This window comes from Dendrobium catenatum, unplaced genomic scaffold (assembly GCF_001605985.2).
Source record: "Dendrobium catenatum unplaced genomic scaffold, ASM160598v2 fragScaff_scaffold_943, whole genome shotgun sequence".
Classification (NCBI taxonomy): Eukaryota; Viridiplantae; Streptophyta; class Magnoliopsida; order Asparagales; family Orchidaceae; genus Dendrobium; species Dendrobium catenatum.
This window is the reverse complement of record NW_021319405.1, coordinates 300,522-319,605: the sequence shown is the minus strand read 5'-3', so window position 1 is coordinate 319,605 and position 19,084 is coordinate 300,522. Positions and strand designations below refer to the sequence as shown.

The 19,084-nt window shown below is 33.1% G+C and overlaps 2 protein-coding genes across 3 annotated transcripts in view; both read right to left on the bottom strand.

Annotated features, from left to right (window-relative positions):
- Nucleotides 1–6,169: 6,169 nt before the first annotated feature.
- Nucleotides 6,170–7,015, bottom strand: LOC110092327 (auxin-responsive protein SAUR50-like). The gene has a single exon (XM_020816831.2). It carries the CDS (start codon nucleotides 6,786–6,788, stop codon nucleotides 6,480–6,482), a length of 309 nt encoding a protein of 102 aa, XP_020672490.1. The 5' UTR covers nucleotides 6,789–7,015; the 3' UTR covers nucleotides 6,170–6,479.
- Nucleotides 7,016–15,550: 8,535 nt separating this feature from the next.
- Nucleotides 15,551–19,084, bottom strand: part of LOC110092320 (cleavage and polyadenylation specificity factor subunit 1) — a 106,977-nt gene continuing 103,443 nt past the window's right edge. For both annotated transcript variants that reach the window (XM_020816823.2, XM_028697468.1), the window contains 2 exons: nucleotides 17,780–18,162; nucleotides 15,551–15,994 (listed from right to left, as the gene is read on the bottom strand). In XM_020816823.2, the coding sequence (XP_020672482.2) occupies nucleotides 15,880–15,994; nucleotides 17,780–18,162 (498 nt within the window). In that variant the 3' untranslated portion in view covers nucleotides 15,551–15,879. The remainder of the gene's footprint in view (nucleotides 15,995–17,779; nucleotides 18,163–19,084) is intronic.

Genomic DNA, 19,084 nt, shown 5'->3' with positions numbered 1-19,084 from the left:
AATTAATTAAGTTTAAGCTTGAACTTTATTCTAAGAGTTTGAGCCGGTTCATTTATTATAAAATAAAGAAAATGATTATGATTCAAATAATTATCATAATAAAATGATAAAAATGATAAGCAATTAAAATAAAAATAATAAAGAATCACTTAATATAAAATAGTAAAATAATTTTTTAAATATTTTATAATAATTTTATACTTAGAATTATGAATGCTAATATTTTAAATGAAATTTATATTAGTATCTTTTAAATAATAATCCTAAGTAGATGTAGCCTGCGTGCATTGCATTTGGTTGGAAAATAGAGAGAAAGGCTCCTAAAGCTCTGAATCATGTCTGAATTCTGAGATATTTGCCATCCATTGGGTACAAATCTGTCATTCCAATTTGATTTTAATTATGAATGTTAATATTTTAAATGAAATTTATATTAGTATCTTTTAAATAATAATCCTAAGTAGATGTAGCCTGCGTGCATTGCATTTGGTTGGAAAATTGGTTGGAAAATAGAGAGAAAGGCTCCTAAAGCTCTGAATCATGTCTGAATTCTGAGATATTTGCCATCCATTGGGTACAATTCTGTCATTCCAATTTGATTTTTTTCTAAAAGCTCATATTTGACTCATCAAGTGGTTGGATTTGAGTTTTGACTCTTCCAAAAATAGATGGAGCATTATTAAATAAAATATGTAAGGCAATTTAATCAATGAGTGGGATATGATCATATGACAGAATTTAAGCTCCTTTTGGAACTATTTTTTTTATTGCAATCAATGAGTGGGATATGACAGAATTTAAGCTATTTTTGGAACTATTTTTTTATTGCTCCTTAAAATTTTTGCACAAAATTTTTGCGCTAAAATTTTATTTTAAGAAGCAATAAAAAAATTATTTTTGGGATGACTTTTTTCAATTTTCTAGTATTTTTTTTGTATTAAAAATTGTTTCAAGAAACAGTAAAAAATCTGTCTCAAATGAAGCCTTAATTAAGATTAATTGATAAAAATATAGGACTTAAAATTATCATTAATTAAAATATTGAACATTTAAAAATTATTATTACTCATAAAATATTCAAAATTTTAAGAAACATAAAAACATAATCTCCTTTAATTTGCTATTGAACTACTCGCCTTTCGCATACCGTCCGTTCTATGGCTCATTTTCCTCATCGAGGTCCAATCAAACTTTTATGTGTCTTCTTCATTCATCATCACACATTGTCGATCCCATAGATCCCTTTCCCCATCAAGATCTCGTCTCAACTTTCTCTTATGCTCTTCGTCCCCAACGAGATCTCGTCATGATTTTCTCTTCATTTCCAAGGATTTCATTAAAGCATATATTTTAAAAAAGTTTAAATAAATATTATAACATAAAAAATCATAATTATTGCTTAGACAATCAAATCCATTTATTGCCTTTCAATAAAAAAATTTTAAAAAATAAAAATTTGTATTGAAATAAATAAAGAAGCATCTTTTAGCATATGGCTCTTTTTAGGGTTTAATCATCATAGGCCTAAATCATGCCTAATATACACTAATGAATGAGCAAATAATCACTAAAATATAAAATCATATAATTAAAGGTCTAATGATTTGCTAAAATTTCAACTCTTTTATTTATTTATTTATTTTTATATGAAAGCACTCTCTCTTTTGAGAAATTATTCTATACAGACATCGGACAATCTGAAGACCAACCAGAAAGCACCACGTCACCTGGTACGCAGCGGTACCAAGCACCGATATATACCGAGCAAAAAAATGACGAGGTACGTTCCGGTTGATCTCCGGATGCTATCTAACATCCGCAGAGAATAATTTTTCGTCCCTTTGACCTAACCCTTAACAAAGATTCTCTGTCAATATTCAATAAAGCCCACACTAAATAATATAATTATTCTTCTTATTTAAAATATTTGTATCATTATCTCCAAATGTGTTGCATGTCTGACGTGGACATTAGGCAGATGAGGTGGTAACACATGGCCTGTTTTAAGTGGTTGGGGGCATTTTAGGCAAATAATCATGAGAGAGGGGGAGGCATATATATAATATTAGCTATTGAATAGGGAGACCAAGTTGGTATGCTTTGTGCTCAACCATAAAAAGGTAAGTCTGTGCCCTTAGAATGGGATAGCATCAATCTACTTTTAACTTTGTAGATATGCTTTTCCTCATCTAAATAAAGTTTCAAAAGTGATTATATGAAAGCTCTCTATCCAGAGATAGAAGCTAAACCTATGTAAGGCAATATCTATGCTAGGTTTGATAGCTTAAATTGATGAAATATCAATATGATTCAATTTGATTGGAAATTTTTTCTTAAGAGTAGATTTATAGATGACTAATCAAATGTTGAGGAAAAAAAATTTGTCCGGATACGATGATGTGTGATTAAAATGCTTTCAAAGTTCAGGAATTTATGCTGAGATTAGTGCAATTTATGATATCGTATATAATGATAATCTCAGTGCAAATTTAAGAATATTGAAGTCCTAAGTTTCTCATTTTTCTCTGTTTTCGTTTCACTCAAATTAGTAGCATTCACTAATAGAAGTGGTGATTTAGACTTAGGTTTCCTTTGGGACGACTTTCTTCATGCTTCTTAAAACAATTTATAGTACAAAATTTTAAAAAATTGTACTAAAAAGCTGCTTTAAGAAGCAATAAAAAAACCATCCCAAACGAAGTAAAAAAGCTGTCCCAAATGAAATCTTAGTTGAATAATGAACTGAAAGTAGAGGCATTTGATTAATAGTTTTAAATAATGAAATTAATTGAATTGGTCTGTGAAATGAAGAAGCAAAAATTTGTTCACAAATGTAGTGTAATTCACTTCATAAACTATTTTTTTATGTATGTTCTCATTTTAACTTAATTTAATATTCATTGTCAAAATTTTAATATTATTTATCACTTTAGTACATCATTATAATTATTAACAAATCAGAATGTTAGACACTTAATAGCACACATTATTCATCATTAGATGTGTGATTAGTTGTTTTAATAATTTAGACATTAATTAGTTTTCTAAATTTAAAAGATTAAGATGTTAAACACAAGTCTTTTTAGAACCTTTGGCCCTTTTTGACCTCATGGAGTAGGAAAAGTATTTTGTCGTATTTTTGATAAATACTCAGAAATTTATGAGCTAGGCCCACAATCATAGCATATTTATAAAGCAATTTGAGGAAATGTACATCACATTTCATTGTAGAATCCGGCTAAAATTATTGTTCTTATATATTATTTGAAATAATATCTTATTCAATTTATTGTTTTTCCTCTTTCATTACTAAGAATTGACATCAAATTAGGGGTGTTAATTTGGGTCAACGGGTTGGATTATGGTTTAACTTGAATTGACTTGTGCTTAAGCGGGTTGACCCGAACCTGACCCATTTTTGCAAACGGGTCAGATTTTTCCACATGAACCTGACCCATAGGGTTACCGGGTTGACCCGACCCGACCCGCTAACCCATGTGCTGTGGGATGAGTCCGAACTCGAGTCCTCCATTGTTAGTTTGTGTTAGTTTGAATGCGAGCGTGGATGTGCGGGGAAGGCAGGACGGGCAGTGTGGGGTCAAGCCACGTGCGGGGAAGACGAGCAGGGCAGCACTGAAGCCGGTGCAGGGTGGTTGGAGTACAACCGTGCAGGACGGAGGGAGTGTGGCTTGCCGAGTTGCGAGCACAGCTACGCAGGCCGGTGGGCGCGCGCAAGGGTCGAATGCATCAATAACCATCAGTGTGACTGTGCGGGAGCGAGTTTGCAACGCGACTTTTGGGTCAATTCGGTCCGACCCATGGGTTTCTGAGGCAACCCAAACCTGTCTCGTTTTTCAAACCGGTCGAAAATTCAAACCCGGATCCGAACTATTTCACAAAAGGGTTGACTCAAATCCGAATTTTTTGGGTCCCGTCAGGGTCGGATTTCGGGTCGTGTAAAAAATTGGCACCCCTACATCAAAGGCAACAATTTTTAGTTGCAATTTAAAAATTACAAGAAACAATTTAAATCACCATCATATTTTGATGTAATTTAAATAACTACAAAGTAATGCTAACAATTATAACTTCTAGTAATGCTTGTATACCTAATCAACAATGAAAATTTTGATTTATTTCATTAAGTGAATAATACTAACTCACTCAGTTTTAGCCTCTTTGTAATTCAGCTCAGCCCTAGCTTATTTGCAATCCCATTTGACCTTATTTCTTTGTAATTTTGCCCATTCTTCCTTTGTGATCTCTTCTCCGTTGAACTTCTTCCCTGTGGTTCCATCCCTCTCTCTGAGCTATGCATAGATTGTTGTTTTAGCTAGTCTTGCTTTAATGTAAATTAAAGATTACAATTGAACCTACTAGGAAGTAAATGATATGTTGGATGTTTTAATAGATGTCATTTATATTTTTGATCAATTTTATAAAATTTTAATTTGATTATAGTGTTATCCATTTTTGTATAACTAAAAACTTTTATACTTCTGGGTATTTATCTTCTTCTTTTTTTATTGCATACTAGTTTATCTATTATGTTACTACTGAGGTTAGCATGCATGGTTACTAGTTATACGTGCAATTGTGGTATTGAAATTTCTACTAAGAGGTTTAAGATTGAGTCAATTGTATTTATCCTTAACTAAATTTAATGTGATTTGGAAGATAGATTGGTTGAGAATAATGATCGATGACCTTACACTTGGGAAATGAGAGGGTTTATTTTCAAGATGTTAGAGGGGTGTTATCATCAACTATACAATCCATGCATATTGCTATGATATGAAAGAAGAAAAGTTTGTGTATTTGACACATATGAGGAATAGAAGAAATACTTATGAGATGAAGAAGTTAGAAGATAGTTGGTGTGGATTTTGGATTATTATCTCATCTAATTGTTTAGACGACTTTATATGATCATAAGATTCCTATAGCTCAAAAGCAAGAAGAAGGGAATGATAATTTGATTGATCAAAATTATATCTATAAGGAGAGCTGTGTTGCAAATGAGTGACAGTGAAGTGGTTACTAATGAGGTACAATTATGAGTAATTATTGAAGGCTGAAAAGAAAAAAAAGATCATTTAGGAACTCAGGCCTATCAACCCAACCAAACAACCTAAACCTTTCATTACTCACCTAATGATCAACGTATGAATAATTGATCTCAAGCCTAATCCAAATTAAATTGAATCTTAACCGAATCTATCCTTTTAGATCCAATATTGTGATCGAAATGGGCTTAATTGACCCAATTGAGATCAAATAGGAACACTAACAAATGTGTCATATCACTATACAATAGGGTCAATTAAGATATGACACATCAAATAGAAACATAATCAAATATAGTTGACCATAATGAACTTTAATTTCATTACCATTTCTTATCTATTAAAGTTCATTATAATAGTTAGGAAAGTAAATATTTTTAAGTATGAAATTAATTTGATTGGTCAGCCAACATAATCAAAACTTTGGAGAAAGGTCCTTATCTTCATGCAAAAAAATTTATATAACCAAATCATGCTATCCACATCAATTTCTACAAAGGAGATAAAATAAAGATAGTTTTAGAGCATATTTATATATATATATATATAATTTTAAATGATATTAAAAATATTTATCTAGAATTAAAAATATCTTTTTATGCATATATTTTGATTTGACTAATAGACTAAAAAACATCAAACTGTAAATATTAAAAAATAATAATGTATATTACGTTGCGTTTGAGATGACTTTTTTAAAACTTATTATAGCAGCTTTTGTATAAAAATTTTAATTTTTTACTAGAAAGTTATTTAAAAAACAGTAAAAAGCCGTCCCAAACGAAGCCTTAATGTGTTCAAATTTTGACCCCAACAACTTAGGCTGTTTGAGACGATTTTTTTATTGTTTCTTAAAGCAGCTTTTATGTATAAAAAATAAAATTTTTTAACTAGAGAAAGAAAACCGTCCCAAATAAAGCCTTAAGCTAGTGCTGACACCATTCATCATTCGTTAAAACTAAGATCTTAACACAAAGAGAGATTTTTGTTTTTGGATATTTAAGTCGATTAAGATAAACTCATACACACATAAAATATACAAGACTCAAACTCAAAACTTTTTAATTAATAACAAAAACTCTCAACCCACAGATCAAATTAAATTTCATAAAGAGAGTTAAAATAGCAGGGGAATAACCCCTATCTTCATTATATATATCAGCATTTACATCTTACAGGGCGGGGCGGCTCCACCGCAAACACAAATCAAACTCATCCTGAGTTGGGTGGTCATTAATCCTGCCAAATCCAAATCACTAAAAGTCCCAAATAATATAAACAAAAAGAAGTAAAGAAGAAGAAGAAGAGGAACAGGCCAAAGCAGAACAAAAACAACTTAAAACAGAAGATAACTCTGCTCTGAGCTCTCCCTCTCCTCACTTCTCACTTCTCAAACAGGTAAAATCCACCTCCTCACAGCAGCGCCGAAGTTAGAGCGCAGAAAACAACTTCCTCACAAGGAATAGTAAGACCCATCTCATGATCAAAACCAAACTCTTCCTCTGCGAGCTGAAGAAGGCTCTGAAACTCAGGGTGTGTTAAGAACGAGATGGGGACGATGAAGCGGCGGCGCTTCTCGCCGACGTAGACGGCGAAGTGCCCTTTTGGAACATCGACGGGAAGATCGCTGATGGTTTCTTTTCTCCCCAGGCTTGAGCATCGCTTCAGTATTTGCCTTAGAGTTGTGGCTGGTGGAAGCTTGTTCGACTTCAAAAGCGCCATTTTTACGGAGGAAAAGGAGAATAAAGATGGGAAGAGTGGGAGAGTGGGAAAGTAGAGAGCTTTTTGGGAGAATGTGGAGGAAGGGGAGAGGAAGGAGAGTTGTGGGAGGAGTTGGGTGTTTTGTTGGGGCTTTTATAGAGAGGAGGAGGAGAAGAAGAGGCATGTGGTGGTGGGGGAAAGAAAGGCAGTAGGAGCCATGAGCGTCGTGGGGGACTCTTTAAAGGGAAATTATAATGCGCTGATGAGAAATATGTATATATTTTCATGTATAATTGTATGTTAGGTACCACGTATCAATTTTTGATTGGTTGGATGTATATTCTAAACCTTTTTAATCAGTACTTAATAATTTCTCCCATTTAAGATTATATATATATCATTTTTTGTACTTTATATAATTTAAATTTTGATATAAATATAAAATTAATTATAGTTTTTTTTATTCTCCAATCATCCAATGCAATACACTCCTACTCTTAATGTACTTATATATTTAACACATAATTTTTATATTTATTTGTATAACACTCAAATCTCTAAATCACTTATAAAATATCACTAATATTATTTTTTTAATTAGAACAAATATTTTCATTTGTCCATTTTATTATGATTTAGACACTAAAATAATATATGAATAAATATAAATATTTAAATATTAAATATATAGAAATTAAATTAGAAGTTTGTAATATGAATATCCCCTAAAACATACTCTATACCAAGATCCGATGCATATTTCCAAACCGTCCGATCAAATCAACAGTCCCTCCCAAACAAAGGAGGAATTATTCCGTGCGGAGCCTTGACGGGAGAACCGTCTGAATTTTTTAAGTATTTACTGAATATTTGCTATGTATTTATAAATACTCAGTATATACTCAACAAATACTCAGTTATGAGTATTACTGAATATTTAGTAAGTATTTGCTAAATATTTTGTAAGTAAAATAAATTTACCATATATTTTCTCAATATTTTACAAAGTATTTATAAATACTAAAAAATATACAGCAATTCAAACTATTCTTCTCGTCCGAGCTCTGCATGTAATAATTTCTTCAAACAAAGACATCTGGTCGTTTGTTATATTTTTTTTGGGACATTTAGGTTATTTAAGGTAAACTCATACACACAACCCATACACAAAGACTCAGAATCCAAGACCTCTTAGTTGAAAGTATAAGCTCTCAACTAACAGATCAAGATGAACTATGTGGCCGTTTGTTTTTAACAAAGACTGCTGGGCTTTCCACATTAACCGTATGACAGTTTTCCGTTGGTCCCTCTCTCCTTCTTTTATGATGCATGTGCTGCTGCTCACTTTTGATGGCGAGTTATTAGATAGAGAATTTCTGTTCATTTTTATATCATTTACTCTTAGAACAAATTTCCACAAAAAAAAAAATCTCAGGAGATAGAAAGAGAAAGTCATATAGAGAGAGAGAAAAAGGTACACTATAGTACGCTTTGATCTTATTTAATAATTTTAGATATTTACTATAAGATAAAGTTATAATAAAAGATTTTTATTTTAATAAAGAAAAATTCGAAGAGAGAGAAAAAATAATATTTGGGTACTGTGACCGCTACTGATCTGCGAAGGACAACGGCTGCGAGAGCAGCAGAGGCCATGTGGACTGCCCGTGCCCGTGCTACGTTTTTTAAATAAAGTTCTGAATTATTTAATGGCAGTTAATTTCCTATTAATTATGCAATTATGTGGTGATTAGCACTTAATTAATCCTTAATTCTTTTTTTTTTTTGCTATTATTACTTATTCGTACTGGTACTTGTGGAGCCTTTATTATGAAAAGTAGCTTAGTCTTTATAATCGTGATTAGTTATTCTTGATTACCATTAGGAGTCCATTCATCCATGAGTAAAAAAAAAAAGGAAAAAAAAGCTTAGTACTATTCAAATACTAACAGTCATGTTTGGTCTAGATTTTTAGGCTAAATTATATAATTTTCTTTAGAACAAGAATGTGTACTAGTTCGACTTACTCCAAATAGACACATAAGTATTGAAATATCATTGATAGAGTAAACTGTTAGAATTCCAAATATTCATAAAAGTTTGGATTTAATAAGAGTGCAACATGTCGAGAGAGGGGAGGCTAAGGCTGAGATCGATTCAAGTTGAAAAGATTGGTTTATTCCTCTTCAGTTAAGATAGAGTCGAGATGGAAGTTATGAAATACTTGAGTATGCATGTCATCTTCCATATTAAATATATTGTAGAAGTAAGAAATTGTTTTAGCTAATATATCTTCAAATGAGTATATGATGCCATGAGAAGTACTTAATTCTCTAACATTAGGGGTGTCAATTTCGGGTCACGGGTCGGGTTCGGGTCAAACCCGAAATTGACCTGGCACATTCGATTCAGGTCGACCCGACCCGTTTTTGCAAAGGCGGCAATTTTCTGGAAACCCGAGCCCGACCGCCTTCGGGTTCGGGTCAACCCGAACCCACTTGTTTAGCCGCGGCAGCGACAGGCGGGGAGTGGCGCACTGGCGGAACGGTTAGGGAACCCGTTAAGAGACCGGAACGCGTTAGGCGGAACGCGGCAAGTGCGAGGGCTCGCGGCACGGGGCAGCGGCAGGCGGCAGACGAGGCGAGTGGTCCGCGGCGCAACAGGGCCGGCGGTCGACTGCGCGACGCGGGGCTGGGTGCTCGACTGCGGGGCAAACGGTTGGGCCTGGACTGTGTGACGCGGGGTTGACACGGGGCCGATAACTGGGTTTACGTGTTATTCTGGGTCAAATCAGGTCATTCCCGGGTTTCCGGGTCAACCCGAACCAGACCCGATTTTGCAAATGGGTTTTTTTTTTCAGACCCGAACCCAACCCGCTTCGGGTTCAGGTCAACCGAAACGCGAAATTTTCGAGTCGGGTTTTCAGGTCGGGTCCAATATTGACAGCTCTATCTAACATGATTGTGATTCTTTCTGCATTTAATTTCTTTGGTTAAGGAAACTGAGATCATCCTCATCTTTGATAAACCATACACATTTTGCTCCATGCATAATCCATTCATTTTCACATTTGGTGCTTCAATTAAAGAAGATTGTGTAATGAGAGCATGTTAAAGAAGAGCGTTATTGTTGGGGTTTCCTTCCTAAATCTTAAAAATAGAGTTTTTTTATGCTTTCAGATCGGTGATCATTTTGGAAATGTAATTTTATGAGTTCCAGTTGAACTTATTAAAGGCTATCTTGGTATTCTCAAGTTTGTTGCAAAGAGAAACAAGAGGTCCACCTTGATCATGTGAGAAGGCAAGTATCAGATTCCCATTAATATAGAAGAGAGCCAATGATGATGACTTAAGGGTATTTTCTTGTCCTGTGACTAGAGATGTTGATGAGGAGCTATTTCAGATGAGATTACTATTAAATCTTATCCAATCGAGATCGACAATAGAAGAGGAGAGAAGAGACGATGGTGCTACAGAGACGACATCGTAATAGAAGTTTCAACTCCTTCCTTGTGAGATGGGAAGCTCAATGTATTAGTTTTGTGAGGTTTGGAGGAAAGAAGGTTTTAAAATTATTAGGCTATTACATTGAAAGAAAGATTTTTATGTTATGAAAATTGAAAATTCATCATTAAATGTTTTTTTTTTTTTTTTGAATTTTTACATACATAACATCTAAAACTATTGAAAATACATATTTAACATCAAAACTTATATATTTACTAATATACCACCTAAAATTTCATTTTCCTACTATTCTACCACTCCTTTGAAGCGATGAGATACATGTATTCACGGTGAAAGGATGTCGTTGATGGGGAAGACAGTCGTTGATAGTAATTTTTTGAGGGAAGGTTTAAATATAATGTTATAATTGATTAAAAGAGTGGTTTTAGGTGGTATATTAGTAAATATAAAAGTTTAGGTGTTAAATATGTATTTTTAATAATTTTAGGTGTTATGTATGTAAAAATTCTTTTTTTTATTTACTTTCTAAAAATTTTAATGTGGAAAGTGACCCTACAAATAAAAAAATTAAAATTATAGAGGAAGAGAGAGAGAGAGAAGGAGAGAGAGAAGGAGAGAGAGAGGGCCTACAAATAAAAAAATTAAAATTAAAGAGGAAGAGAGAGAGAGAGAGAGTGGGGGGGGGGGGGGGAGAGAGAAGGAGAGAGAGAGAGAGAGAAGGAGAGAGAGAGCCTAAAGAGAGAGAGAGAGAGGAAAGATGCTGATGGTGACACCAACATTTCTGCTCAGCACATGAAGACCATGTTCGTGCTTAACACTTTGCCCCCACTTGTCCTTGAAAGGACACACGTAAAATTTTCAAGATAAACCTCTGTGTTCTTTTTTATTACAATTTAACCCTTTTCATTCAAAACCGTAAATAAAATTTAAAAGGGACGTCAATAGTCATTAGTCATTACCATGAGCACTTAAAAGCATCAATAAACCTTTTTTTTTCTTATGGTTGAATTTGGTTTAGACAAATTAAGAGAAAAAAAAAATCATTTGCCTTACAATTACATCTTAATTATTTTAAATATCCAAAAGTTTTGAAATGATTGAGATAATTAAGATTATATAAATAAATATAAAAATTTAAAGAGTAGAGATATAAATTTATAAAATAAACCTTTTTTTATACTTCCTTTTTGTTCATGGGGGTATAGAGGTTCACTTGTATTTTGTTTTTGAGGTTTTTATTTTTATTTTTCTAATTTGTAGTCCCTTTTGATTCAATATATGGGCTTTGCCCCCAATTTACCCAAAAAAAATTATAATTTCATTTGGTTATTATTTTTTTACTATTTTCTTATTATATTTTAAAATGTATGAGGGGTATTTTAATAAAGATATTTTAATATCATTTTCTTAGTATGTTATAGCTCATCCTATCATGAAATAATCTCATGTGAGTGGGAGATGGAGAGGCAAATGATTGTAGAGTTTAAACTAAGAAAGCCGAAGCAACATGTAATGAGAATCGAAAAGCAACATTGTAAAACCCTTGAGTAAAAAGAAGTTAAACTCTTAAACATCAAGCCGTCCTTTGATATAATAGTTGAAATTTCATTACGATATTCCACAGACATGTGTGATTATCCTAGAGAACTTTTGGGATAGATGACATCTTGAGAAGTTACATCAACATAACAACCGCGAAGCCCTCAGGTCAAAGTGGACAATATCTTAATAGTTAAGAGTTTTAGCTGTTATAAATATTATCAGAGCAATACACCAATCAGAAGATAGGAACTAAGTGTCATACAAGATAAAGTGTTATGCCATGAGAGCCTTCTCTTGAATCTTGCATAGAATAAATTGCTACGTGGTGGGAGTCACTACTTGAACTTGTAGAGGCCACCTCAAAAAACTTATCTGCCTAGTGGATGATTCTGGGATGAAGATACTAACAAGGATATCAGTTATTTAAGTGAGAGAGATTGTGAAACCCCTTAAGTTAAAATAATCTAAACTCTTAAATATTGAGACACATTTTGGTATAATGATTGAAATTTCATTAAGAAATTTTGTAGTTAAGCATGATCATTCCGGAGAAATCTTGGTATTGGTGATCTCCTGAAAAGTTACACCAATAAGACAAAACCATGCAAAATTGGACAATATCTTAATAATTAAGAATTTATGTTGTTACAAGCAAGTGTCGATTTTCGACGAATAATGTGTTAATAGCAAAGGTTTGTGACTATGCATTCAAAAGTTTGAAGCCAGATTGATGAATCAACGTCTTGAAGTGGTGCAAGCTAGGTTTTGGGCAGTGAATCAGTCGAATTTTTTTTTAAACAAGGGTTTTGGAGACCAAGGACACTATTTTTGTAAAAAATGATTTTTTTTTTAGTTTTGTAATCAATGACAATGTTTTTTGTAACGATGGTTTTCAAAATTTTGCTTAATATGAAATACTTTTTTTTGCACTAATTATTAACTATCTTTATTTATTAGATTAACTTTCATTATAATTTTTATAATTTATCATTATTTATTAAATGATAAAATAAAACAACATAAATAACTGTATAACACATATACTTACATTATCTAAAATACTCTCAGATTTATTTTTTTTGCTAATTTTAACTATTATTCTGAACTCTAGAACTAAATTGGATTACTTTTCAATAATCAAAGAACAAAATTAAGACAGTACGAAACTCTATGACTAAATTAATCACTTAAGAATAGTTGGGAACTATTTCAAGCATGCAATTTTCATATTTAAAATTTAAAATAAAAAGATTATCAAATTGGTTTCCAGTAAAATAATTTATTAGGTTTGACTTCTATGAATTTTAGGTGGAACTTCTGAGTTTCAACCCGATAACACGATGGGTCAGGACCGGGTGTGAATTTTCGACCCGTTTACATAACCAGGTCGGGTCAAGTTCGACCCGTATGAACTCGGGTAAAGTTTGACCCAAACCGGACCCGAAACCCAATTTTGACACCCATGCAATCACATTGCTCAGTGAATATGAAAAGAATTCATGAGTGCCCTTATATGTTTGATTATGATGCTTGAACAGCACTCAAATTCAATCAAAACTGCAGATTATATTGCTTCAGATTATAGAAAACATCATAAAGAAGCTGCTACAGTCCAATCAATTGAAAATTTCTCAATCATTTAATCATAGACAGAGATTGAAAGGTATAACATTTTGGAACCATCTGAATCTTGAAAAGTGGAGAAGTGGAAAGACAAATGGCGAAAAGACAGAATCATATGGTAAGCAAATTATTTGCTTTGTACAGTTCATGATGTTGTAGCTGCAATAATGCTATAATTTAATAGAGAATCCCTTTATAAAAAGCTGTACATAATTAATCTCTACATGTAGAGCATGTTCATTTAAAACTAGCTACAATGAACTTTATGATGATATCTTGCATAATTAGAAATCATATGTAAGACACTATACAAGTATGGCATTGCAAGTAATAATAATGCCTAACAATTCTTTATACACTCCCACATCTATTTATATAGTCATATGTAAGTCTTTATAAAGCTTACCATCTTTCCAATGTTGTCAACAATTTAATCCATAAATGATAGGAATTGGTCTAATATTTAGAATAGACTGGGGTGTAAATGAGTCAAGTGTATGTCTAATCGAGCTAGCTAAGCTCGTTTAATGAGCTTGAACTCTGTTCATTTGAAAATTATTAGGCTCTAGCTTTGCTTGATTACTTGAGCTCATTTGAAAAGCTCAAACATGATTTAAGAAATAATTAAAAAATTTTAGTATATATTTTATTATACTTTTCTAAAATTAATTTTGAAATATATTTTAAGCTAAACAAACAGCTCGATAAGCTTAAGAGTCGAGCTAGGTTGAGCTCGCGCTCGAACTCATGGCTCGGTAAGCTCGTCTCTTGAGCTTGTTAATGAGTTGAGTTTAAGCCAGCTTGCAAGCGACTTGGCTCACTTACACCCCTAGAGTAAAGAAAAACAATTTTGCAATTGAGATAAACAACACATAAAGGAACACCAAAAATAGAATCAAATCAGTAGATAATGATATATTGAGTAACTGTAACCTAATGTGGGGAAATGAAATCAAAATAAGTGCAATAAGATTTTTTGAAGGGAACGCAAAGTCAAGCTATCATTTGCTTAATTTCATAAGAAAATAGTAATCATAATCAATATATTCACAAAGATAGAAGAATGATCCACCCAGAAAATTTTCAAAATGATATGCTTGGAGTTGAGGTGAGAAAGTAAAAACTCTCTGACGAAATGTAGGATAAAAATTAAACCATTACAGATTTTAAAGATCGTTAGATGGCGAGGAACTTGTCAAACATTTCATATTGAAGATTTGGGGTGCGAAAAAAAAAAAAAATCCATAATGGATTGTAAAGATGGTTAGCTTGCAAGGAACTCGACAACCATTACATTGAATTGAAGATCTACAACAAATTTTATTAGAATACTTTTAGGAATAACTATGACTTATTTACATTGAATTAATGACAATTGTAGATGTTAAATGATACCATTTTTTAAATGAATTTGAGTGAGCCAAGGATGTGTAAATAAGTAGCAACAAATTCAAGCAACCCAATAAAAGAGTAGCAACCATAGCCCTAGGCCTAACATGGTGGAATCACAACAACATTTGGTAAAACCTCTTTTTTTTTTTATTGCTTCTTTATGACATTTGGTGAAACCTCTATTGACTGAAGAGCCTCAAAAGTGGCAAAGTATAGGTGACATTAATCACCCTAGGACGACAGCCTCTAAGGGATGGAAAAAATATTATGTGTGGGTCCGGATTCATCCGAAAACCAATAAGAATGCACCACGTCGCCCAAAAAATGTACCGCACTAGGTACCGAGTGCTCGGTACCGCTTGATACCGAGCACTCGGTACCGGACGGTTCTCCCGTCCGGTGTCCGCACAAAATAATCTTTCGCGGGGGCTGGGACTATGTTTGCTATTTGATTTATATAGATCTACATTTAGAAGAGAAAAAATATACAATTGTAGAACCGTCCGGAGTATATACATAACCGTATACTATTGTGTACTCTAAGTACACAATAGTTTTCTCCAATCAGGTTCATCACACATACTCATGCCTTTCACATGCAAAGCTATATACATAACTCATACCTAAAAATTTCGCCTAATTTTAAGTCTTCCCAAATTTGAGCCTAGCCTGTGCACCTTGTTCTAAACTGCTCCTAATAATAATAGAAGGGAAAGCAGATTATCAAAATTTCCATTCAATGTAATCATAGAAGCAAAATGTTTTGAAACGTCCACTGCTTGAAATATAATATCGTAGATAAAAAAGAAGAATAATTAAACAATTTAAATAAAAATGGCATATACCTAGAAGCCTTAAAAAGGATTTAAGAAATTGGTCTTCCCACTTAAAATAATTTAATACATTTTTGCTTACAAAGCACATAATCACATACAAAGATTAAACAGCGCAAACCTCCTCAGAAACTTGGTAGTAAATTCTTCTCTGCCGGAACAAAAATGTTTTCGAAGTAGAAGGGACAACTAAGCCGGTGAAGCAACCACCTCAGCTTGGTCCATTGGTTCTCTCGTATAGCCATATCCAGATATTTATAGGAAGCTTGTACTGAGGGAGTAATCGGTCAAGTTGGAAAGTATTTGAGCACGCGTGGTTCCAATTTGATTAGCAATTTCCAACTGATTCTCCAGTGGTAACATTTCGTACCTTCAAATACATGATTTTTTATTTTTTATTTTTGAAGATAATCATCGGGATATAGTAATCAAGTCGATAAACAATATCTTAAAAGGTGTAAAAATTATGAAGAAAAAAAAAAAGAATAACAAAGTTCTCAAGGATTTAACATGAGAATAGGTTGACTTCTTTTTAGCATTATCTTTTGATATCAAAGTGAGCTTTCTAAGATGGGGAATCCTGTCATGAAAAAAAGAGCCAACTTTTTTTTGGCCATTTTATTGAAAGTGTTAGAATGATAAGAGAATGTGGGGCTCTCGATAGGGAAAAAAGCTCTACCAATCCATCCACGGCTCTTGCAAGCCAACTGTTCACACAAGGCAAAAGAAAAGGCAAATAATGCTATTTGTATGAAGTCATAGGTACACTCTAACAGAGCAGCTCATCTTGATTTGTTGGCTAAATTTTTTGACTACCAACTAAAAAGTCTGGAGTTTGAAGCTTGCGTATGTGATGTTTGTGTGAGTTTGTCTTAATTGACTCAAAAATTTAGCGGAGGCAAAAATTAAAAATAAAAAAATAAATAGCTTACTTTATTTGAGAGCTGCATATACGCTTTAGATCTTAACTACAAACCCACCAACACATATAGGAAAGGTTCGACCCCATCCTCCCTTCAAATAAAGAACCATGGTTTGAATTTGATAAACAACACTAATTTGAATGAAGCGGTACATATACGCCAACTCCACGCTTTAATTACAGCTTTATCGGTCCTCTGGAAAAGGATTCCGGAAATGTTTTGGAGAGTACGAGATAACATGGATAGGAAGCCCAAGTGAGCCCAATATACAAACTGATGGACTCCATCTATCCGTACAATAATAAACATCAAACTGAATTGTTAATTATTCTATTTGCACTAAATCTCACATATATCTTCGCTCAATGGGGAGTCATCATTATATTTTCCCGTTACCCAAACTTTCATAAAAGTGATCTTACCACTCTTGTAACATATACCTTTTATGTTACAGTAACGCTGAACATAAAATGCCATGATCGATCCAATATACTCATGGCAATAAACTTACTCCAATAAACTTTATAGTTATGATACGGGCCAACCACTAGTAGAACAATACCGGACTTATTGAGTATCCGTTGAGTTTAAACCATTACCAATAGACATAAGCGTTCTGGTCACATAAGCTAATCATGAAGATATAAAGAAAGATTTAGATGAGGTTTAAAGCACAATATAAAGGGCTTATGATTTAGATGAGAGCAGTGTAATGAATTCAAAACTAAGAAAATACAAAGCTGCATTAAAGGGGAAACCATGCTTTTAACCCTGAATGATACTACTGATGTCTTAGTCAATATCAATTAGTTGGAGGGAATCAAACATTTAACAAGTGTAAGCTATAGAAGCAAAATACTGCGCATCATAAATCTAACAGAAAATTTATTAAGGAGAAAATGACCAAATGATCCTTTGACTCTTTCATGGGACTAAAATGATCCCCAACTATATTAAAAGACCATTTTGATCCTTCAAGACTTAAGACTTTAAAAAGGAATCAAAATAGTCTCATCGTGTGACTATTTTGATTCCTCCTTAAAAAGTTGAGGGAGCAAAATAATCATTTAATATAGTTGGAGACTATTTTGGCCTTTCATATAGAGTCAAGGGCTTATTTTGATCCTATTCTCATTTATTATTAAGTGTGACAAAATTGCTAGACTTGAGCAATAAAGCAGAAGAGTACTATAGATGCTTCCATAGACATGGAAAATGGTAGGATGACTTACTGTGATAGCAGCTCACAATCCACTATATTATCAGGACCTGGGTGATGTGCCTTCCCATTTGATCGGAACTGTCTGAATGATCTGGGGTTCAGACCACATACATGAGGAACAGAATCTACCAATTTCCTTTGAAGGGTCTGAAGTCTGCGGAAGGTAAGCTCATCAAGTGGGGCAACACAGCCAATACTCCCATCAAGTGTGCTAAACAGGAGAGCAAATCGGTTAGTTTTGTCAGATCCAAGAGTTGCACTCATGCGATCAGAAGTAGGCAACATCTGCAATCTCAAGAACTTTGTCACGTGGGCTCCAGCATGAAATTCTGCTCTAGATAGAAGCTTCTGCCCTTTCCAACTCTCCACCATTTTTGGCGCATAATAGAAGATCTGTATGGATGGACATTTAGAGCAAAAACTATTAGTAAAAAACTAGTGAAACTTAAATTTTGTTAGAGAGATGAGCTCTATCTTATATCTTACTAGATGACCCATCTATTTATAATAAGGAATAATTGCGAATAACCAAATAATCGCACGCCACTCTTTGAATATGGAACTCTTTTCTAGCTTGACATTATCCAAAACTAACTCTTCCTCAAGTTAGAGTTGTACATATATCAACTAGTTCAAACTTCTTGTTAACCCCAAGAGCCCAAAGAATTGATAAGCACATATTTAATTCTAAGAACATACATTGGAAATATTTAATGATTTATTTAAATTTAATGTAGGTATATAGACAATTATTATTGAAGGGGGAAAACCATCAAACTGATCATGTATATGAAGCAAGCTATAGAGCTAAGCTATTTTTCTTTATTCTTCATATTTATAGCACAATCGCATTTAAGACCATTTCAGTACTAAAAAATCTAGGATGCACCGACACGGACACGGGACACGACAATTTTTAAAAATATAGGACACAGGTGCGGATGGACACGGCATAATAATTTTTTTAATATAATATATAGAAATTAAGGTGACATTATAGTAAAAATAACAAGCAATAATAAATCAATTTCATGATAACTTGTTTAGCTTATAATATAAAGATGTTTAGTACAAAATGTCTAATACAACCACAAAAATATAAGCAAAAAAATATTAAGTACAATATGAAGGTCCAACTACTCAATGAAGTGAATGATAGAATTAAATTCAGATGTTGACCTTTGGCCTTCAATATCATCATCATTTAATATCATTGCTTCCAACTCAGGTTCATCTAGAGAAAGATTTGCAACCTCCAATAATCCCATATCATCAAAGCACTTGAACCCATCTCCAGTAACATCCCACATCTTGT

Excerpts from the sequence above, each read along its gene's own strand:
- LOC110092327 (XM_020816831.2), bottom strand. The coding sequence starts at position 6,788 with ATGGCGCTTTTGAAGTCGAACAAGCTTCCACCAGCCACAACTCTAAGG.